Below are 23,838 nucleotides of genomic sequence, written 5' to 3' on the forward strand. Positions count from 1 at the left end.
GACGGCGACCCACAGACAATCACCGGAGAGCCACGTCGGCAGTTTGACCCGGTGGCACCAAGGGGATAGGCCGAGGGTTAGGCCTAACCGGACGAGACGACGTTCTCGAAGAAAGACCGAAGGGTCAGCGACGAGGACGACTAGCGAGGCGGCAGCTTCGACGTCGGCGACTCTCAGACGTCGAGGAGCAGCGTCGACGGGACTGAGCGTCGACTTTGGCACGGAAGCGAGGCGACGGACTCACGCGAAGTAAGAACGTTCTATTCGCGTAGTTAGACCGAGACGCCATAGTGGCCAGACTTTCGGGCCAGTAAAGCTGAGCTTAGTGTGGTTGCTGTATGCTTTTGTAACGCTTGGCGTTTTCGCATATGTTGATTCTGATTGTAAATTTGTAGTGTGTTAACTTTTTGTTTGCAGTGTTGAGTTTTATAAAGTGTGTTTGTCGTGACGCCACGGTCTCCCGTCTATCTCTCTCTCCCAATACCATTGCGCTTTGCAAGCGCTCCCGAGATACGTGACAAATGGTGTCAGCACGTAAACACGCGGACAGAAGACAAGACAGACGAAGCGCTTTCTGTCAGCGCTTCGTCTGTCGCCTCTTCTCTTCTGTCCGTTTTTTGTTTCATTTTGCTGCGCTCCACATATCTCGACATGAACAACAAACTTTCCCGAAGACTCTTGCTGCGAGCACGCAAAGCCCCAGCAATTATTACACTATTACTACAAGCTGGCTACGTGGCAGCTTACGCAGAGCCATACCTGTAATAGTCACACCTCTTGGCGGCGTGCTCTTTTAAATCTGTAACATCGATGAGCTGCGCAACTACATCGGGCAGGCTTTCTTCCGGTACACCTCGGAGACGGCCGAACAGGTAGAGGTTCTCGTAAGCGTTCAGCTTCCCCAGCAGGGCGTCCCGCTGAGGGCAGTAGCCAATTCGGGATTGCCACTGCAGCGGTCAATTAAAGATCGCGCACGTTACTTACCAAATTCGAAAAACTCCTTTCGCTATAAGTCACATACTACTACCATTAGCGCAAAATAACACTATCACATTAATTTACCAGTTATTGACATTTTCATTCATTTGAAGCACCTGTTTGTTACACTTCGTTTGGTGCACACGCGCCAATACCTTGGTAACTAAGCTACCGCAGTTGCTTGCGATAGAAATGAGGGGTGTCTGGCAGCAAAAATCTATTCAGAACAGCCCGGCAGAAACTGCACAATGGAACATACTTCGCGTGTAATAGCGGGCGTTTGCTTATTCATTGATTTGCGGCTGTCATTGGATCTGAAAGAATTATGAATGGAAAGTTACCACACTAACCGCCCCCATGCACAAAGTGTGAGAGTTATTCGTGTCGAAGCGCTGCAGTCCCAAATTTATATAAACATATTACACATTCGGGACATAACAGACCACTGTAAAAAAATAAGATACTCATAACAGGAAAACAAGTGGTAAGTTATTTAATGAGGCGCTGCATATACACAAAACATTAGAAATAAAAGCACATTATTATTCAGCTACGACAGCAAATGCTGCTATAAGTCAGTGCGTCGTAAATCTTTCGGTTCAGCGCCACTTGTAAGGACTCCATGGGTAGTTCATCCCGCAACGATTGTGCGCTAGAAAACGGAATGCTACCCGCAACGGTGGTCTAGTGGTTATGGTGTTCGACTGTTGGCCCGCATGTCGCGCCATGGAGTCCCGGCCGCGGCTGCCGCATTTTCGATGGTGGTGGAAACGCTTGAGGCCCGTGCGCTTAGAGTTAGGCGCACGTTAAAGAATCCCGTGTGGTGGAAACTTCCGGAGCCCTCCACTACGGCGTCTCTCAGAACCATAACGTGGTTTTGTTCGTTAAACCCCAGCAATTATCATTAAACAGCGGAATAATGCTGAACATCTATCTATCTATCTATCTATCTATCTATCTATCTATCTATCTATCTATCTATCTATCTATCTATCTATCTATCTATCTATCTATCTATCTATCTATCTATCTATCTATCTATCTATCTATCTATCTATCTATCTATCTATCTATCTATCTATCTACGCACCCGCCAACGGTTGTCTAGTGGTTATGGTGCTGACTGCTGACCCGCATGTCGCGGAAACGAATTCCGGCCGCGGCGGCCGCATTCTCGATGGAGGCGAAAATGCTTGAGGCCCGTGTACTTAGGTCTAGGTGCACGTTTAAAAAAAACAGATGGTAAAATATTCCGGAGCCCGCCACTCCGGCGTCTCTCTTCATAACAATCGCGGTTTTGGGACGTTAAAAACATTATTACCATAATATCTATCTGTACGACTTGGTGCTCTCTTCGTCGCTTGGTTAACTGCGTGCGTATGAAAGCCAGGAGCGCTCGACGTATATGACTGATACTTCACGATTTTCATGCAGAAAAATGCTTGCGACGAACGCAAAGGTCCACTGTGAACGGTAACAGCGGAGGGCGTCACTTACACTCGGCGCCATCGCCAGCTGGCAGCTGCAACGGGTTTCGTGCAGTTTCGTGCACACATAGAGCTGGAGCTTGTGCTAGAGTGGCGCTCTTTCGTAGTCCGCTTTCGTCTGCTGCAGCTTTTCTAATCTTCGCGAAGCGAGCAGTTCACGTGATGAAGGAACACAGTGCAAGGCGCTCACTGCGTTTGCGCGAAACTTGTTGCAGCTACCGGTTGGCCATGGTGCAGGGCAGACGCCATGTGCTCCGATGTTCCTTTTAACAGTGTACCGCAGTTTAGGTGTTTGGACCCGCGAGAAGGCACCAGCACAAGTCCATGGTGGTTGTTTTATTACACATCTATACATCAGAATGTGCATGAAATGATGTGCGTGTATGCGAAACATGAAAGACACGTCACGACATCAATGTTAACGACACTGACGCGATATATATGACTGCAAGAATGGTAATGCGATATTACATACTTTGTAGGAAAGCTATGAGGAAACGCGAGAAATCCGGCAAGAAGGCATCTTGCCCTTAGCATTCTTGACTTCTTCGCCTCCTCTCGCAGTCCTAGGCTGCGCATGCTTATTCTCTTTCTACATACTCCCGCCCCGAAGAGTTGCAGGCCATCTCTGGTTTGCAGAGTTTCTGCGCTATTATCCGCAAGAACTTGCCGCCTTGTGTTTTTAGTCGGCAGGTTCATAACACACCGTTGTGTCCAAGAAACACTTCTATGACCTGTCGAAGAGGCCAGATATATCTCGAAACGCAAGGCTGCTCGACGAGTACTGAGTCGTTCACGTTCAGGTCATAGATAGTATCCGATGGATAGCGGTGAAGTTATCGCAGCTCTTGAAGGTATCCTTTTATTATGATAGCAATTATATGGACACTCTCGGCGTATTTTTGCCGTGGCCTTCATGTCCAGGATATGTATGTCATGCATCTAAAGGCACAAAAAAATAAAGCAGATGAAAAAAAAAAGATTTTGAAGCACCAGACCGGGGATTCGAACCAGCGACCCCTCGGTCTCCAGCGCACTGCATTAGACAACTCTACCACACGCCGTGCATGCGCCGGCGAAATAACGGCGAGCGATTTATACGCACGATTTACCACTAGCGCTACGGAGATCTCGGATCAGCGTGTTTTCTATCGCACAACGCTCCTACATTTTCTTTCAAGTTGAAAACTGCCCTTGATACACGCACGACAAAGTGGCCCCTTTCAGTATCCACTCGTGATGTTGAACGACAAAAAAAAGAACACTGGGCACACCTTTCTTCAGACGCCCCCATGTGGCAGAAGACGTAGAGGGGTCACTCCACGCGCCACAGTTTAAAAGAAAAAGAACTACGCAAATACGTCTGATTCTCCATTGTCGACACTTCCTGCGCGTTGCTCAAGGACAAAGACGTAACAACTGTGACAGTTCTTAGTTCGCGCTTCAGCGGCGCTCTGCAAGTATCGAGCTGCTTGTCGTTCCTCGAGTGACATTGAACGTTCTTGTTATCGTAAGAAAGTGGACTTTTTTCCATCGTACCATACGTGGTTGAGCAGCATTTCACGGCACCACAACTTGGTCAGATCGTCCGTTGTTGCTGTGCACCGAGCTTCATACACCGAGCTTTGTGATCCAGAAGAAACACTAAGTATGCTAAGTATGCGTTTGACCGGAGTATGGTATGGGAATGATGAAGATTCTTCTACGGTTCTTCTCGGGTGTATGTTTTCGTAGGTATTGCTCCTTCGTTGATGTCTGCCACTGAGTCGATGCTTCTTACGCTGGTCCATGAACGGTTGATTATCTTGTGAGACCGAGTGTTGATGAGTAGCTTTTCTGAGCAAAAGCCGTTGTATCTCCTCAAGGGAAGCCTGTCGTAGAACGCAACGAATTCCATGCGTTTCGAAGTTGCTAATGTCTTTCGCTAATGTCAACTTCGTGATGTCAATGAGCCAATCTGTCTGGAGTTGTGTCTGAAGTTGAACGCTTGGCGGGTTGTAGGTTGGCTAGAAGTCCTGGCCACATTCGGTAATCTCTTCTGATTTCCTCGGTTGTGCAGATATCTCCTGTCCAACCATATCAGGTCCTTGCATGCAACCCCTGTGCCCAGGCCGTGATTAAGAGATGGTAGACTTTGCGCATGAGACGATGCGTCAAGCACTCTCAGCTTTGCAGACAGTGATGCTTGTCGTGTCACTTCTCTGTGGGGTATACAGTAGACATCTCGGCCCTTAGTAACATCTTCGGGTACTAACTCGGTGTGTCCGAGCAAATGATATTGTCTTATGACGATGACGTATCGCTGGAGTTGTCCTTCGTTTAGAGAAAATATTTTGCCTTGTTTGAGCAGTCGAGTCAAAACTGTATCACGGTTGTCTTCATTCCATGGGGGTGCAACGGTACACCTCCCATGCGATTTGCTGATCGTCTCGCGGAGTGGGTCGAGAGTCTTGAACTGGGTGGAGTGGCCTTGGTCCATGATACCCTTTGCTTTGAGTTCACAAAAGAACTGTGAACTCTGCCATGTCACTTCTTCGTCAGAATGGTTATTCACTCGTAGCGCACATACAGTAAAATTCGTATTGCTTGTGATTAATGCTGTATACCAGATCGGTCCTTGGGGAGTCCATCCCAATAATGAATTCATAGCGACCAATCCTTATGCATCTATGCTTCGCACAAGTTCACCGGTCAGTACCATCCATAGGTAATCTGACCCATAGAGCTAGGGCAGTCCGGGTTCCGCATCTGGTCCAAGTGGCCTTATCGATTATCAGCGATGAATGTTCCTTGAAGTGTGTCACAAATCTGTCGTCCTCAGATAGTATACAGACATCGTGGCCAATAACTGGTACCATGATGACTTCTACGACGCAGACCCGAGAGCTGCGCTGGCTGCACAGCGGAACTTCCACTATATTACCATTTTCAGCAGCTGATGGAGTCTGAGTTCCAAAAGTGTTGAGTGCACTTCATATCTCGCTGACGACCTTCAGTCGTAGTGTCTTTGTGATGCCTTCTTTCATGAATGATCGCTGGCTGCCCCAGTCCAGGACACCTGGGATATATGTACGGTTAGCGTCATCACCTACCCAAGCACGGAAAATCTGGGAGAATACACCATTGTCCATCTCAGACATAAGGCACGACGTCAGGGTAATTGGCATTACAGCGTTCGACGATACAAATGCAGTCGTACTGACAGATTTTCCTTTACTCTCCGGCATCTTGCAAGTCGGATTTCACATGGTGGAGGCATGCCTTCCTTGGCAAAGCGAACAAGTTGGCTATACCTTACAGAACATTGCCTGGTGCCCTCGCGACGTACACCTGAAGCAGCGATTATCCCTGAGTGGTGGGCTCTGTGGCTCCGCCACAATGATGACCACTTATCCATTCGTCTTCAGGACACAGGTGATCGTTCCCGTAATCACCCAGATCGTTTGCCATCTCTTGGAAATGTCTGCTTGACGCGCATTACGCGCCCGCTACAACTGTGCACTGGACGCGACACGGAATTCTGCTCTTCTGCATTTGGCCTCCCAGCGGCGCTTTCCGTTGGGCATCCGCCCCTCGGTCCGGCTTGGGAGGTGCCATTGTCATCAACAGTCATCGTTCCGTCAGCTATAAAAGAACGCCACCCACTCAGCATTTGGTGGCCTCGGTGGCTGCGCCACAATGATGACCACTAATCCTTTCGTCTTCGCCGCACAGGCCTTTAAGCAATATTCCGTTTTCTAAACGGACGAGCAATTAGTTTTTAGTTCAGCTACCGGGCCCACGGTGTTGCGTTGCTGTCGCTGTTGAAATTGTTGATGCAATTCTATGTTTACTGTTACTGGCTGGCGATATCTAATCTAACCCTGGTCCTGACACATATGCGGTATTGCATGAATTGCGAAAAATAACTACCGGGCAGTCTCAGCTGATTTAAGAGGTTAAGAACCTTAAAGACAAGCTATTAACTGCTGAACAAACGTTAACTGTCGTAAGCCAACGCCTAACCGACTTCGACAACCATTACCAGAACCTTCTCTCAATCAGAACCGACATTGACAGCTTGAGGGCTGACTGCACGAAAACAGCTGGCTTAGTATGCAACACTGAAGCCCGGCTGGATGAAGCAGAAAATCGCGCGCGCCGAAACAACCTAATTTTTACGGTGTTCCTGAAACAAACACAAAAGAAAGCTTCGCTTAGTTGGAGCAACTAATTATTGACATCTGTCGCAACCACTTAGACGTCAATGTAGATCCTAAAGAAATTTACCCTGCACACCGTCTAGATAAATTCAGCCAAAACCGACGCCGTCCTATAATATTTAAGCTTACCTTTCACAAAACTAAATCTGCAATCATCTCCCGTGGCCGTAACTTCAAGGGGACAGACTACAGCGTGGGAGATGATTTTTCGACTGCAGTTCGTACTGCACGAAAACACCTTCTTGCTTTTGCTAAATCTAATGCAGTCCCATATTCCCTGCTATACAAAACGCTATTCATCGGGCGACAGCGTTACATTTTTGACGCATTATGTCAAACGGTAAAGAAATGCGCTGTCAAGGAATCAGCTTGTAAAACGAATGCGCCCTGCCGTAGAAAAACAACCCCTTTAAATGATCTGTCATTTTCCATCATTTTCACAAACATACGTCGCTTCTTGCCGAAACGAGAGGTCATATCAAATCTTCTATCGTCCTCCACCACTAATCTGCTGGTACTACCGGAGACCTGGCTGACTAATGACGTCAGTGACGTTGAACTTCTTGCTGACTTGCCAAACTTCAACATATTCCGGAAAGACCGCGAGGGCTCCCGCGGGGGAGGCTTTGTCATAGCTGCTAGTCAGAAGCTGTCTTGCTCCTTTATTAATATCGCGACTGACCTAGAAATAGTATGGCTATTATGTCGCGCTAGACCAAAAACAGTCTTACTTGGTGTATGTTACAGGCCATCACGAAACAGCCCAGATTTTCAGAGAAACGTAATATACTAACCCAGCTTCATACCGCACATAGTAATGCCAGTGTTGTTCTTCTCGGTGATTTTAACTATCCAAGCATTGACCGGAGTAACCAAGCTTCCATACTAAGCAACTCTAAAGGAACCAACTTTATGGACGTTTTCCTCAATTTCAGTCTCACGTAATACGCAGTTGGTCTCGGAACCAACACGCATCACGCAGAAATCGGCAAATACTTTGGATTTATTACTTACAAACAGTCCCGAAAGCCTATCATCCACTACTTACTTCAAAGAAATTAGTGATCATAAGGCTATCCCAGCCACATTTAACTTCGCGAAAGCCCCACGCCACACTTCTATAAAGCCCATTCGCCTTTATGACAAAGCTAACTATGAAGCAATAAATGACGACCTAATCACGTTCCTCCCTTTCTTTGAAACGGACTTCGAAAGCCGAAGCGTTGAGGACAGCTGGGCCCTCTACAAAACTAAAATGGACGAGCTTGTAAATAAATATATACCTAAAATCACTTTCCGCGCTAACTCTCAAAAACCATGGTTCACAATATCACTCAAAAGATTAGAAAATAAGAAGAAGCGGCTTTATCGTGCAGCTAAACTCATAGACGATGCGCATGCGCAGGGAAAATACTATGCCGCTGAGAACTGTTATTTGAAAAAAATGCGAAGTTGTTAATATCTTTTCTTCATGCTGATCTGCCAAACTATTACAAAACAATCCTAAGAAGTTTTCGGAAGTAATTAATCCTCACAGTACTTGTACAATAAGTCTTACTGACGAGCTCGATGAAGTTTTGTCTGATGCTGAATGTGCTGATCAATTCAGTGGTAGTTTTTCATGTGTTTATACCGTAGAAAGTGATGCACCTTGTAATTTTTTACTTCCCTCCTCCCTCATTGAAATAAAAATGCCACCTATTGTATACCCTGCGTGCGGTACATCTTCTCCGATTGAAAATATTAAACTTTCTTAATCATCTGGCGTCGATAATATCACGTCAAAATTCCTAAAAACACGACGTGCATTTCTGCTGCTTATCTATGTTTATTATATTCACAGTCTCTTGCCACTGCCACCTTACCCGAGGGCTGGAAAGTGGGAAAAGTCCTTCCAATCTACAAAGCCGGTAACAAAAACTCTCCATTGAACTACCGACCCATTTCATTAACCAGCGTACCATGCAAGGCCATGGAACACGTCATCTACTCCCACATCATGAATTATCTAGACTCGATCCAGTTCTTTAATCCTTCACAGCATAGTTTTTGTAGAGGTCTATCCTGTGAAACACAAATACCCATCTTCCTTCACGACTTGCACGCTAACCTCGGGCTCAACGTACAGACCGACGCTGTTTTTTTAGATTTTGCCAAGGCATTTGACAAAATAGCACATTGAAGATTAATACTAAAGATTAGTCATTTAAACATAGATCCCAATATCCTCGAATGGATTAAAGCATTCCTAACAAACCGCTCTCAAACCGTTCTTATTAATAACAAGTCCTCTAGTCCGCTCCCAGTAACATCAGGTGTGTCACAGAAATCCGTGCTTGGGGCCATTTTGTTCTTAATTTACATTAATGATTTGCCTTGAACAGAATCGGCTAACAGCAGAATGTTCGGCGATGACTGCGTGATTTATAGAACTATAAATAACCCTCTCGACCAACCAGCTTTACAGAATCACCTTAACCTCGTAAAAGACTGGTGCCACCAATGGCTAATGACTCTAAATGACCAATGGCTCTAACGAGCAATGGCTAATGGCTCTAAAACCTTAACCTCGTAGTAGACTGGTGCCACCAATGGCTAATGACTCTAAATCCTTGCAAATTCAAATCTGTGACCTTCTGTCGACGTTCTAACTTCCTTACTTTTCCGTACTCAATTTCTGGTGTTGGCATCGAGGCCGCTAACTCGTTTAAATATTTGGGGGTGACCTTATGCAATGACCTGTCATGGCGGACTCATATTACTAACATCGTTGAATCTGCCAATGAAACACTAGGTTTCCTGAAACGCAATTTTCATCATGCACACATGCACGTAAAACTAATAGCCTATAAATCACTCATCAGACCAAAACTAGAGTACGCATCCGCTATCTGGAGCCTCACCAGTCCTACCTCGCTTCTGCCCTTTAAGCCGTCCAAAACCGTGCTGATAGATTCGTCCATTACACCTATCATTACCGAGCTAGCGTATCATCATTGCAAGCAGAATCCGGCTTATCTAATCTTTGTCTTCGCCGTCTCATTGCCACACTATCTTTATTCCACAAATTCGTTTATAGTGATCCTGGCCATCCACCTTACATCGTTCACCTTACCCGCTTACATGATCGCGGCGGACATCAACTACAAGTGTGACGCCCACGTGCTCGTACCGTCATATTTTCCTCTTCATTTTTCCCCCGAGCAGCATCAGATTGGAATGGTCTTTCCCACAACATTGCAGCCATTACTATTCCATCAACCTTCTTGGGCAATGTAACCATTTTTCTTTCCGAATAAAAGTCACCTGGCTCTACTGTTAACAAACCGCTTTTGTAATACCTCCTTGAGGAGTCTTTAAGGAAATAAAGTGGTGTGATGTGATGTGGTGTGATGTATCTGCTGCTTATTCGAGCCCAGATAAATGTTGGAGTCATAGGTGCGGGTGCCACGCTTATCCGATCGGCAGAAGAAGCATCCGCGTTTTGCCAAACTATTGTTATGCAGCACAGAAGCAGTACTGCGATCTCGTGACGTTTCGACACTCAGATTTTGCTCTCTTGGCGTCGTTAAGGAGCACTGCTCCCAGCTGTCTACTCCCACCCTTGTGAAATTGAGCAGGCCATTCAGCTCGCCTTCCGAAGGCGCACTCACGAGTGCGCAATCTGAGTGTAAGTCCAGCGTTGTCCGGTGCGTTTCCTTTCTTGTGCTCGTGTTTGAAATTTCTGGAACCCTTCACCACTCGCCTGATCCGACGCATTACCCACAGTGTTTGCAGTGGGAGGACTTCTTAATGTATCTCTCCGCTTTTCGCGAACAAATGCAAGGATGATATCTCCCGGCAAGGCATTTCGAAGGATGTCAACAAGCATTGCTGAAAAACTAAGTGTCGGTAGGTTCAAAGCTTTCAGGCAACGATAAAGATGCTGTGCCGCGTCGTACAACCTCCTAACAACTCTTACATAATTTCCCGACACGACGTGCGAAAGGTTTCTTAGGCCTGGCAGGTGATGTTTATCTATCTGCTTTCGGTCACCAAGCCTTTCGTCGAGAATGTCAGCAGCGTCCGTATAGAATGGTTCCGTGGTTGACAAGCCCGCTATAGACGATGCCGCTTGTCCCGCGAGGAAATTCCACAATAATATTGATTGTTGAGGCTAACGTCCCAAAAATTCCGCAAGTAGTAAACCTTTGTTGTCGGGGATAAAATCTCGTTGCGATGAACCATTTGTTCTAACTATTCGCAAAATTCTGTCCAGTTATGAACGCTTCTGTTAAAAAGCGGGAATACTGAGCTTAGGCAATCGTAATATGGAATGAGGTGTCCCGTGAGGCCCTGGCTGAATAGTCGTCAGGTGAGCATTAGTCTGGGCAGATACTGCTGCTTGCGGCTCACTTCTAACACGTTCAAAAGCGGCGATCTGACAGCGTTATTAAGCCAGCATGCCTATGGCCTCATCGTCATACTCAGATGCAGCGCCATGTTCTGCTTCAAGCTTGTCATCAGGAATGTGCTCTTCGAGAGCGGGATTGATACTTGAGAGTTCCAGATTACTCGAGCCGAGCCGGTCGAGAATACCTGTGGGCTTGGCGATGTAGGCGTTCGAGCCATTAAGCAACATTCGGGCCACCTGCAGCGGCTTGGTGTTCTGGGAGCGTGCAGCTGTCCGCTTGGCTTTCAGACGTTCCATGAGCGAAGCTTCTCCGTTGTCAGTAGGCCGACGTACGAGTTCTAAGAGTGAAGTGTCCTTCGATCCGTCAATCCTCGCCACCCGCGGCGCGACGTGGACGAGTTGAAGAGCCCTTGAGGCATGGGTAGAAAGCGCCACGTTCCGCAGGGTGTTTTTCGCGCCATAAATGTATGAAAACTATGAGCGAACGCGAGAAATCACACACGACGCCATCTTGCCCATAACATTCTTAATATCTTCGTCTTCTTTCGCAGTACTAGGCTGCGCACGTTTGTTTATTCTTCTTTTTCTACCTATTTCGTCAAGCAGGCGCTATTGTTTCATTACCATTGCCGATTGACACGTGTTCTTGCATTGTAGCGAACGGCTTTAGCAGCCCAAATTTTGACACGTGTCATTCCTAGGCGCACTGCATTCAGCCGACGCCTAAAGCTAGCAGAACATTCGTGAGTGTTAGTGACTTGTGCGATAAAATTGTACGCACGTTACGTGTGGCGGTGCTGATTCTAGAACTAACGGGATCAACAGGACTAGGGCTGGAATGTGCGATTACGTGTTCAGAAAATCCAGCGTGCTTTCTCCACGATACGGTAAAAGACGACCGAAGCCTGCACCCTGTACTAGGTGACCCTTACTACAGGCGTGCAATGTCACTATTATACGTTACTTAATATGTAATATAAAACCCAAGGTAGACCGCAACTAATGAAATTATCAGGTACAGTGGAACTAATATCATTTATTAGGTACATTGTTACCCTTTTAACGCGCTAACGTTTAGTTTACAAAAGCCAATAAAAATTTTAAAGATGTGTTATTTTCAGGGGTTAATTAAGCAACTTATAGAACTCTCTTTTGATTGCACTCTACCTTTACAGACAACCTACACGTTAGCTAAAATGATGTGCACAACATAAACACAACGTTGCGCTTCTACATATTTGCATCTCGAAATGAGCCAGCATTGTCATGTCTGCCAATTGACTGTATTGTTCTCACAAAATGTTCTTATACAGAAACTTGAACTCTGAAACAGAAGACAAGGCTTCCCCCATCAATGAATTTGAATAAAACGTTAAAAACAGCATGTAACTTGGTCGAATAGCCGTTATGCCCGTATATGTTTTCTTGATAAGGCCCACATTTCTGTATAAGAATTTGTTGGGGAATGAACCAGCCAACTGACAGGCATGACAATACTGACCCCACTAGAGTACAAAATATCTTAAAGCGCGAGATCGTGGATATGTTCGAAACCAGAATGCAATCAAAACTAAGACGTAGCTGGAGTAACCCAGAAATCTAGCGTATCCTTCTGTGTACATTCACTGCTTGACCATCCACATATCTCACCGATATAGGGTGTTCGCAGATGTAATGTCAGTCGCTTAAGTCTTTCTACATTGTGCGCGTGTGTGAAACCCGACAATACCTAAAGTTACTGCACTAATACTTGTGTACAGAAAGCACTATTGAGTGAGAATCTGCGGCCCTCAAATGCCTAAAATAACTTTGAGTCTGTGGTACACACACAATGGCGAGAAATACATGTGATAACCGAATTTTGTAGATATTTTAGGCTGGCTTTAATAGGTTTCTGCAGGTGAGTGAACTAGTGATGCAGAACTATCGGTAAATTGACTATCGATAGTATCGATAGTTTCTTTGAAACTATCGATAGTGTAAACAAACTATCGATAGTACTACTATCGATAAACTATCGATAGTCGAATCGTAGTACCATCGGTATATTACTAACAATATTACTTCCACGCGTGTTTATTGCTTTGTTTTGATGTATTCGGGTTTCACCCACAGACTGTTAGCAGCGTTTGATGTAGACCGCGCCGCAATGTTTGAGAAGCTTCGCGCTTGTTTGACATTTTAAGATTACGCGCCGGACGCGAATATTCAGGTTTATTCGAGAGCTTACGCGAGCACCAGCGATAACGCTGGAACGTTTGATGACTGATGTATAAAAGACAAAGCGTTCCACCGATAATCAGATCATTCGACGGCCGGCGACTGTTCTCGCCGCAATCAGCGCGCAGAGTGCATCGCTTGTATTCTGAGTTTTGATTTTCTGGGCACAAGTTCTACCAAATAAAGAGCTTCGTATTTCCCAGTCTTGATGCAGCATTCTTCACCGTCACAACCACTTGGCAAACTATCGATAGTGGTGCGAATAACGATGCTGTTGCTGGCTGGTCAAATTGCCAAAATATTCGCGACAGCCATTCAGCTTCGCTTAATATATGAGCAAATTTTTGGCGAGAGAAATTATTTGCGCAGTGAAAATGGCAGCATATGTCCATCAATAAATTGATATTTAAAAGCAACCACTTACATCTTCCAATTAACAAACTTAGTTCTTGATAATTTTTCATTTCGAAATAACCAAATGCAATATAATACTGAAGCCGCGCAGTTCCACCCCATGTAACGGCTTCCTTTCCGCTACAGCTGAATAGTTTGACTTTGTGACCATGTGTCAGCGAATCACTCTGGTGAAGAACACAAGCATGTCAACTTTCTTGCCCTTCAGCCTACTGCTCCGGCTCCACTATGTACCACGTGTGCGGGGAACCAAATTTATTCTGCAATGAGTTCGTGCTGTTGATTTTAAACTATCGATAGTACTTACTATCGATAGCACTATCGATAGTATATTTTACCATCGATAGTTCGATAGTGACTCAGCTATCGATAGTATCGATAGTACCATCGATAGTTCTGCATCACTAGAGTGAACACCTATTGCAAAGCGCCGCTGGCAGTACTTTGGCAATAATGATGTTTTAGCGAAGTTCATTATATGGCTTCATCAGAATCTATCTGAATCTTTGAAATAAGGAGTTCCTTTAAAATTGTAGAAACGTTTTTAACATTGGAGTACTTAGGCATAAAAATGGTTTATTATCACTATTTCGCACTCAAAGATATGTTTTAAAAATATAGGCCCCGGAGACCTCTCATGCACTGCTATAATACCCCAACTATGAGAAATGAAAAAAAATTGATCACGTATGATGCTTGATCATAGCAACAACAATATTAGATCGATTGCTGCACAGCCACAATTATAGAGAGACGGCAAGCCCACGCGACAACAGCGCCACCGGCAACAAACCGGTCCCGTCCGCACTCGCCGCCTCATTGCAATGTATACGGCACTCCGGTTCCTCAACCCCCTACCCTCTTCTAGAACCGACGCCTCCTGTTATTTTTTCAACGCCAGTGCAAACGCTCGCTCCTCAGTGGGTACCGTTGGTCCGCCTTAGTTCAAGGAGTTGTCGTGGTGCGACGCCACATATAGGATACGACTCCTTGCCTCACACGTGCGTCTGAACGCGTTCCCGTCGAGATGCGGTAGATGCGCGTTACCTCTCCTATATCCTGGGCCTGTCAAACTTGCTCCTTCGTACTCCTTTCTTTGTAACTCGGAGCGATGTCGCCGCTGCCTCACAGCGCTCATGTGGCCCATCTTAATGACAGCGCATGCAGCAGCGTCGGAGTGACGCACGCCGTTCGTAGTCCGCATAGCAATATGAACGCAGGCGCGCCATCCCTTAACACCGCATGTCTCGGAAGGCCAGCGTGACAGCCAACATAGTGATCATGACGGATGCAAGACGCCGCCCCATGGATATCAACACAACTGAGCAAAATATTACCTCTACTGAATTCATAATAAATAATATCTGTCATTTTACGTGCCCAAACTACGATACGATAATGATGCACGCCGTAGTGGAGGACTCGGAAATTTTGACAACCTGGTCTTCTTTAACGTGCACTGACATCGCAACTGTAACTGTACAGGAGCCTTTGGACTTTCGCCTCCATCGAAAAGCGACGGCCGCGGCCGGGGTCGAACCCGCGACCTTCGGGTCAGCCGCCGAGTGCCGTAACCGCCGCGGCGGACTATACTGGATTCCGTCGGGGCGCACAACCTAAAGTGTGATCTCCCCCGTGCACGCAAAGCAGTCGCGAAGGGTAGCCCATTAAGCACAGTACGCAAGAACACGAGGAGAGGGTGGTGAACGGCTAGGTCAGACTCATCTGTCTGGCACTGAAAAACATAGAGGAGGCGCTGCTAGAATATACTTTCACCGACGCTTCCACAGTCTTTGCTTCTTACGCGAGTGATGCGCCGGCGTTTGTATCCGCATGCCCGTCTCGCGCATGTCGAAGCGGCCGTCGTCTGACATCTTGAGGAGCTCTCTATAGACCTTTTCACAGGCGGCTCCCTGGGCGCCGCCATAATCCTCTCTGGGCTGTGCTAAACAGGCGTGACCCCTCAAAAATGCACTTCCAAGGCTGTGACGTCAGCCTTTGTACTTGCGTGCAAGAGCTCAGTATGGCGGCGTTTTTTTTTCTCTCCTGTGAAAAGTTCTATACAGTTACTCGTTCCTTGTCTATGCCCGCTGTTTGAATCTTAATTTGTTTTCGGCTACCTACCTCGACTGCTGCATTGAAAGTGCAGGCGCAATGTCACCAAATAGCTCAAGTTGCGCAATCAGCAGCGCGTAGATACCTTTATGATCGCTGCTGCCTCCTCTGTGGTGCTGTTCTCCGTTTTTCTCAGTTTGAACACTAACTTTCACCTTTTTTTGCGCACTTAGAACCCATGGCGTGGGCGACGCAAAAGCTCTATCAGAGAGCACGCAGTGAAATTACGCGTGGTTTAAAGAAATTGCGACTTCTCATGTATTCGCAAAGTAAACCATCTTGTGCCGCAGTGATGGGAGGATCAAAATACCATCACACAGACCTGGATTTACAAATCCTTTAGATACCCATTAAAAAAGCTGTGCTTCTGAACATTGATCCCCAATATGCTATCATACTTATATTGCATGTACAATTGCATTGCATGTCGCAGCTTCCTTTGACAAAAGATAAATGAGGCTTTTAATCAAGCGCAAGCCTGCTGATGATTTCAACACGAAGCGACATTACCGACCCGACGCGACAGATGAAGTTCCAGCGCTTGTGGTATATTAGAATCTGTCCACGGCCGCTACATAAAAAAGAAGTTTTTTATGCAGTGGCCGTGATCTGTCTTACCGTCAGACACACGCGCGATGCCGCTGAAATAAATTTACTATTTCCGCTCTTCAGGCAACAAATGTTCGCTCCATACGTGCAGCTCTTGGCTTGTATAAACATAGGTGACCATGTTGTTCATATGGTACTGCGCAAAAGTAATATTGCGCGATTTGTAACGGTAACAAGTATAGCGCCTGCATTTTCGCTGTTGAAACCCTTAGACCCCACAAAATCGCGAAAACATGAAAAGAGACAACTTGTAGCGTACATTTCATTAGTTACTCCCGCCAAATGGTTACGTTATAGGCTACTCTGCTTAGAGTCTAGTGGCAACGTCTATTGTGGTCACAGTGTTGGCTATCCACTTCTATAACAATATAATTTACATTGCATTTCTACACTAGACAATTAAAAATTACATATCTGAAGACTTCCTTCACCCCTTGTCGAATATTCTAACAACAACCAATTATGATACGCGCACCATCGCACCGTTGCAGTGAACTTCATTTCGATACAATGATGTCTGCTGGAACGCGAGCGCCGACGTCACGTCGCACCGCGAGTTCCCGCCAGTCTAGTCCACGTTTCTGTTATTACCGCGATATACGCACAACCACCAAGTGTAAACAATGACGTCGATTCAGCTCGCAAAGTTTGGCTTAGAGAGAAAAAGGTAACGCTGAATAGGCTGATGCTCATGGTCGTATCGCCGTGAAACTTTGCACCCTCCGTTTCATGTATGCCAATAAAATCCGGCACGAGGCTTCCCCATGGGTTTAGCGATACGAGACGTGACGCGACTTCACTGCAATGATTGCGGCCACGCGCGATGGCTTCGACAATGTTTCAGTTTGTTGTAGAAAAGTGTCGCTATTTTTTTTTGGGGGGGGGGGGGGTTGAGGGGCGTATCTCGAAAGTCATAATAATACCTTAGGTTTTACGTCCCAAAACCACGATATGATTATGAGGAACGCGGTAGTGAAGAGCTGCTAAAATTTTGACCATCCGCCGCCGTTCAACGTGCACTGACATCGCACAGTACACGTTCATCTAACATTTCGCCTCCATTGAAATGCGACGGCCGCTGCCGGGATTGAGTCCACGACCTTCGGGTCAGCAGCCGAGCACCGTAACCGCGACACCACCGCGGCGGACAATACCTCGAAAGTCACACGCCGCCTTGAAGTTGAGTGCAGGTGAAAACAAGGTGCGTTCCGTTCCTCCACGAACGCAGAGCACGTCATTCGCTGCCGCCGCAGCCGAGTTGTACAGTTTCCCTTAGAGAGCGCACGCCAGTCTAATACAGTTGAACCCCTCGACAACGAAAGCCTTCAAGGACGAAATTCTCGCGGCAACGAAGAAATCTGGCGCCCCGGTGAACGTCGATGGAGTTCAAGGCATTTGCCCGCTCTCGACAGCGAAGACATTTTAGGAAGCGCTCCCGCAATAGCGAAAGTTTCAGGTAGTGGCCCACAACATTTTTTAAACACATGAGCTAGGAACGCATAAGTTCGAAAATTGCAGCACCGCTCATTCGACGAGACGTTTTCACCAACAAGCCCCGGTGCTTCAATTCCTGTTTAGATTTGGTCGTACGCGGGTTTTGCGCCGTTTTGCGCGGCTTCAACCACTCTGGCTTTGCTACTTGTGTGAATGCCTCGGCAGCTTTTCCGGAGACGGAAGCGGGTGTTACTTCTGCAAGCGCCGATGAGCTACAGCCTATAGCTGAAGCATGGGACGTGCTTCGCCGTGTCGATGAAGTGATACCAGGCTCTGTTGAACTGCATGACCTTCTGTGTGCCGACGCTGACCGGATCGTGTACCGAGCAGTTCGGCGACGGAGCTATCATCGAAAGTGTGCGCAAAGAATGTGAGAGTGAGAACGAGAGAGACGATAGCAACAAAACGCAGGAAAGGTTCGCTCGAAGTTCGACATCATACGCACTTTCCTCAGCACCCACCACGACGACGAAGCTAGACAAAGCTTACTAAGCTGCGAGGCTCGAGCTGTCAGCCCCTTCAAAGAAACTTGAAACAGAGCAAGGTCAGCGACTTCTTTAAATAAAATTTAGTGTTGCGAAGTAATTGGTGGGTATATTTCTCTATTTTCGCGACAACTAAATTTTCACGCCCCGCCACGGTGGTCTAGCGGTTATGGCGCTCGACTGCTGACCCGAAGGTCGCGGGATCCAATCCCGGCCGCGCCGGCTGCACTTTCGATGGAGGCGATAATGTTTGAGGCCCGTGTACATAAATTTAGTTGCACGTTAAAGAACCCAAGGTGGTCGAAATTTCCGGAGCTCCTCCACTACGGCGTCTCTCATAATCATATCGTGGTTTTCGGACGTAAAACCTCATGTAATATTACTTATATCTTTTCGTTTACGAGCCTCCGAGTATCCTATGTTCGTACTGCCGTCCCCGCTAATTGGCAATATATATGTCATGTCATATATAGGCTTGCCATGGAATCGATTCCCCTGAGTAAGTGGTATTTGCGAAATCTTTTGCGGAACCCTGCAAACCCACTTGGGTGGATTACAAGCTCACACAATTTACCGTTAAAACCTGTCCGCTGTTTTAGATGAAAGCGATAATAGAATAAACAATTTCTGAACACCTAATTTCTTGCTCGATTTAAAAGCTTTGACACGAACTTCAATGCATTTCGCAAACATTTGTGAGCGCACTTCGCACATTGTATTCTATTAGACGCCTCGAACTTCCACAGTGAACTGAAGTTCGTTACAAAACATGGAATACATCACCTGACGTGGTTCCTTAGAAAGCACTACCTCCCCATGTAGGCTTCGCCATATGTCATCGGGGTGAGGGCGGTCAGCATCCGAAACGTTGTGGTCTTTCCGGCACCGTTGACACCGAGCAGGCCGAAACATTCAGCCGGTCGCAGGGCAAGAGAGAGTTCTTTAACAACCTGTAGCTCGCCATAGCTTTTGTGCAGCCTTCGTGCTACCAGGGTATTCTTCGCAAGGTTTCCATCTGAGCGATTGCACATCTGCTCCACGGCCTCCCACTCCGCGACCACGTCTTCGTCCTTCGGTATCGCTGGTTTTCCATCTGGGAAAGCATTTCTCCGCGAACGACTTTCCGAGATGCGGTAGAGGAGGTACAGAAAGATGAGGATGCCGTAAATAAGCATAAAGCACAGGTCGTAAAATACTCCCCCTCCTCCTGAAGCGGATAGAATGTCAGAGGCGTTCAATGGTTTACTTGTCTGATGGTCGAGCGCTGCAATCACGGGAGAAAAGAAGAGGTCAGCCAATATCGTGTATCTTTAAATTGCATTGGAGTTCTATACGCGGCAAGCTGGCGTCACTGTGCGAGATTCGAGAAATCAAATTATTGTGTAGCTCATTTAGAGAACCTCACACAGCGGCCCTGATTTCAACGAAGATAAAAAAGGTCAGCATTTCATAAAGTGGAACGCATTGAAAGACAAGCTTTATAGGCAAACAATCATGGCGTCTTTCAGCTAATCTTGAACTTTGATACGAATTTCATTAGCAGAAATTAGGCGCGAAACATGCATTTAAATGAAGGCCATTATGCAAAATGACCACCATCAGTTTTCCTTTTTCTCAGCAATCGCTAAATGTTGAATGAAGTAAAGTGTGTGGTCCTCTTACACATCTTTTACGAGAGAGCTCCGCCAGTCCTTCAAACTGCCTAGGATTAAGAACATATACCGGGTGTCCCAGCTATCTTTAGCGAAAGGTTTAAAAATACATTAGAGGCAGGCAAATGAAATCAGTTGCACACTGCCGACAGGCAACTTGCGCACCACAGAGAGTTTTTTCTGTTTGTAAATCATTATTTGTTAATTAGGATTAGTTAGCTAATATGCTAAATATTGACCTTGCACAAGAAATCGGATCTTGAAGTTCGAGAGCGCCTTCTGAAACTCCCATTGCATTATCTGCGATAAAGAAAGCCCCTCGTGTACCGTTTATTCAAAGCTACAAGAAAAGCCGGCGAACTGAATAAATAAAAAGATTACACCATCTCCCACTAAAGGAAACCATGTGGGGATGCGAAGCAGCGCATGGGTCGACTTAAAGATCCGTTCATCACGTGTGCTAGCCCGATGTTAACGCGCCTATGGAAGTGGAGCACACCATGAATTCTCTGTAGTTGCTGTTGTGGTTACTCGTCCCAAACTCTTGTTGGACCATGCCACGCGGGTTCATCGCGCGTTCGCAGAATCTCGTTCGCCGCCGCCATCACGTGATTGCTGAGAGCGTGTAAGGGGGAGAGGCCACAGCGTCTTACCCAGCCCCTTACACAGGCCCAAACGCGCTAGCGCGTGCCAGCACACATGACACGTTGCCATGCCCATGCCGCAGACATGGCGCTGCACGCGCCATGCCAGCACACATCGCGCGTGCCACCACACATGGCACACATGACACATGGCGCACATGGCGCGTTGTCTGCGTTACGCTAAGGTAGAACAACATATGGCAGCCCAGGCCCCTAAAGTGCTCTGCACGTATCATCATGAAGGCGGTCGAAGATCAAGAGGAAGCAGACTTGTCTTTGGCGCGAGCGCGCGCTCCATATGTTACAGATGGCTATGCTAGGTGGTAGAAAGCGGATGGTCACCAATGGAACTACGTACACAGCACCGAGCAAAAGCTGCTTCGCATCTAAAGAAATAAAAGTCACAGCTTTGCCGCAAGGGCGAAGCAATGAATGCGATAGCAAGAAACTAATACTATACGAAGTGATGCTCGCCAATGGATACTCTCAGTTTGAACAGCGCTCCTGTTGCAAAGGCGGCCAAAGCAGCGAAGGAAACTAGAGTGCTTCAAATGTCGAGCAGTGACACTTGATAGTTCGCGCTCATCTTCTGTTTGTTCGTTTAGCTGCGTCCTCTTGAGCTCGGGTGACTTTCGTACGCTCCGTAACATGAGCGCGGACATCACGGTGAAAGCGTTAAACATCCCTCTTCCCCTCAGCACGAGAAAACCGCGCGACCAGACAGCGGAAGGGCAACCTTCTCCCTGCGCAAATACAAGAAGAAGCGAGCGAGCTCGCCGACGACTTTTAAATCCACCCGTCGCGCTTCTAGCGCCATCTCGCTGGTAATGAAGAAACGCTTATAAGCGCCTAGCGTCTCTGAGTCCGTCCAGCGGTAAAGGGTGTGTATATAACGCTGGCCGTTAGCTACGTGGAGGATCTGCGTTTCGTGGCGTAGTGGTTAGTAGACATGTGCGCCGGACCCAAAATCACTGGCGGCGGCGCGCCGGTGTTTCCACCTCCGGCGGCGGCGCGTGAACGGCGCGGGGTTCATCGGACCGGCGGCGGCGCGGCGCGGGGGGGGGGGGGAGGGGGAGTGAAGCAGTGAATGCGATAAGTACACGCCGTAATGTTACATGAACGAGGGCTAGCAGCTAACTCTTTTTTCTCCGACCTCACTTAACCGGTGTATGGCAATACGGCCGCTCCCGGGATAGAAGCGGTTTTCGGTCATTTGTCGTATCAGTGGTCCGAGCGCGAAGCAGTGAGATCACAGCGCTCACAACGCTCACAGCGCGTAGAAGGTATACGAGCTGTTCGCTCGCGGATGTTTGCCGAAATAGCGCGCGTGCCAGCGCTCTCGACCGCGCCCTTATCGTCAAAGTTCACAGTTGCTGTGCTGCTCGAGTTACGCAGTCCCTCTTTCCAGACATCCCTTCCTGCTCCTTCGCCCAGCAAATGAAGGGCGGCGCGTTTCCTTCTGCTTGAGGAGCAATCGACGGCAGGCCCCGCACGTGTGTTATTGTTATTTCGTGTGACGGAGATGGCCAGCTTGTTTCATCTCTGCTTTATCCGTGTTCCTTGCCAACGCTAGCGAGCTTTTATTCGCGGGTAGAACATAGAATGCGTGGAGCGATGCTATCGATTTAGAGTTTTGTACGGAGCATGACGGCGACGCTGAAAACCTGTCCTGAGTGTCCATACAATTGCTAACGCAATAAAAATATACAAAAAAACCGTCGATGTGGGCTCGTCTTTTTCCTGGAAAGCTGCATCGTCTCCGCTGTAAAGACTGCGTACGTTAAAAGAATAATGTAATCCGGAGCCTTTTCCATTGGTTTCGTTCTTGCCTTCAATACCCTTCTTAAAGGGGACATATCCTCGCCACTACTTTCTTCATAAAGCACGCGTACAATGTCAGCACTAAGCGTTGAACCTATCATGATTTCGCGCTTGCCGGCTACAGTCTGTTATCTCTGCATGCGCGATCGCAAACGCACAAAATGGAGCGAAATCAGTTATTCGCGCACGATAGTCGTGCGAGAGAAGCAAGAGCGGGTGGGCGGTTGCATAGCAAAGCAGTATGGGAGACAATTCACAACTCTTATTTCTCGTACGTGGAGCAGTCGAGAGTATGTACCCTGATGATGTCACGTGAATCACTGTTCTGGCATCACGAAGTGCACGAAAAGACGAAAAACGCCAAGAGAGAATAACGCGTTCGTTGTTTTTTGTTTTTTGTTCTATTTTCAGAGGCTATTAGGGGCCCTTTATGAAAACAGGGCAAGCAAAACGCGAACACATGTAGAGTAGTCTAGACACCAGAAACTCCGCTAACAACTGAAAAATCACACAGCAGCGGAACCGAAGGTAGACACAAATATTTATCTGCGCATTCCCACGTAAGAGGCCATACCTATCAATCAAGTGCGAGTAGTGGTCAACGTGAGAGATATCTGTTCACTCTCTCGACTTTTCTCTTATGTCCGTGTTTCCACGTCATGTCTTCTTAGCATGAATACCTACCAACTAGCTCAGCTATATTCCAAGTTTGCCATTCTCTTCTGTATTTATTTATCGATTTACTCAAGTAAGAATGAAAGGAAAAAGTGTACTAATGCACCGAGATATATATATTACTTATCTATTTTATTTATTTATGCACAGTGTACTAGGTCCAAGACTCGAAGAACGTGCTAACCAGCGAGTTGGGGCGTAGCCCTTTATGGCTGGAGGACGCGGCAGCGTTAAGGTCAGGCAATACTCGTGATATTTCAGGAGAAGAAAAATATACTACAACTTCTGGGCAGCTATTCTTGATGCGTTCATCCAAAGGAGATGTCCACACTCCATTTCGGCAGAGCGCATTCAGTGATTCGAAAAAGCGGTGAGCCGTGATGTCACCTTGCTCTTGACCTCGTCGCTGCACCGAACCCGCCAGCACATTTTTAGCGTAAGAAGTGAGCGGACGAAATGCACAGAAACAGGAACTTTTCAAGTCTTAATTTGCATATGAATGTGTCCCAAATATTTGAGAACGATGTCGGGAATGCGTACCGACCTTACAGCTGCGTTAGACGAGCGGCCGCATTAAACTAAATCGATGGCTAACACGATCAAAAGATATGTGCACCGAAGATCGAATCTCTGAGGGCTGCGTTCGTTG

General features: G+C 47.0%; 1 protein-coding gene across 1 annotated transcript in view; it reads right to left on the bottom strand.

Annotated features, from left to right (window-relative positions):
• Positions 1-743: 743 nt before the first annotated feature.
• The window catches only part of LOC119395111 (phospholipid-transporting ATPase ABCA3), a 64,949-nt gene continuing 41,854 nt past the window's right edge, over positions 744-23,838 (bottom strand). The window contains exons 2-4 of the mRNA XM_037662402.1: positions 19,208-19,604; positions 2,476-2,500; positions 744-947 (exon numbers count right to left, since the gene is read on the bottom strand). Of these exons, the coding sequence (XP_037518330.1) occupies positions 744-947; positions 2,476-2,500; positions 19,208-19,604 (626 nt within the window). The remainder of the gene's footprint in view (positions 948-2,475; positions 2,501-19,207; positions 19,605-23,838) is intronic.

The sequence above is a fragment of the Rhipicephalus sanguineus genome, chromosome 5, assembly GCF_013339695.2.
Source record: "Rhipicephalus sanguineus isolate Rsan-2018 chromosome 5, BIME_Rsan_1.4, whole genome shotgun sequence".
NCBI lineage: Eukaryota > Metazoa > Arthropoda > Arachnida > Ixodida > Ixodidae > Rhipicephalus > Rhipicephalus sanguineus.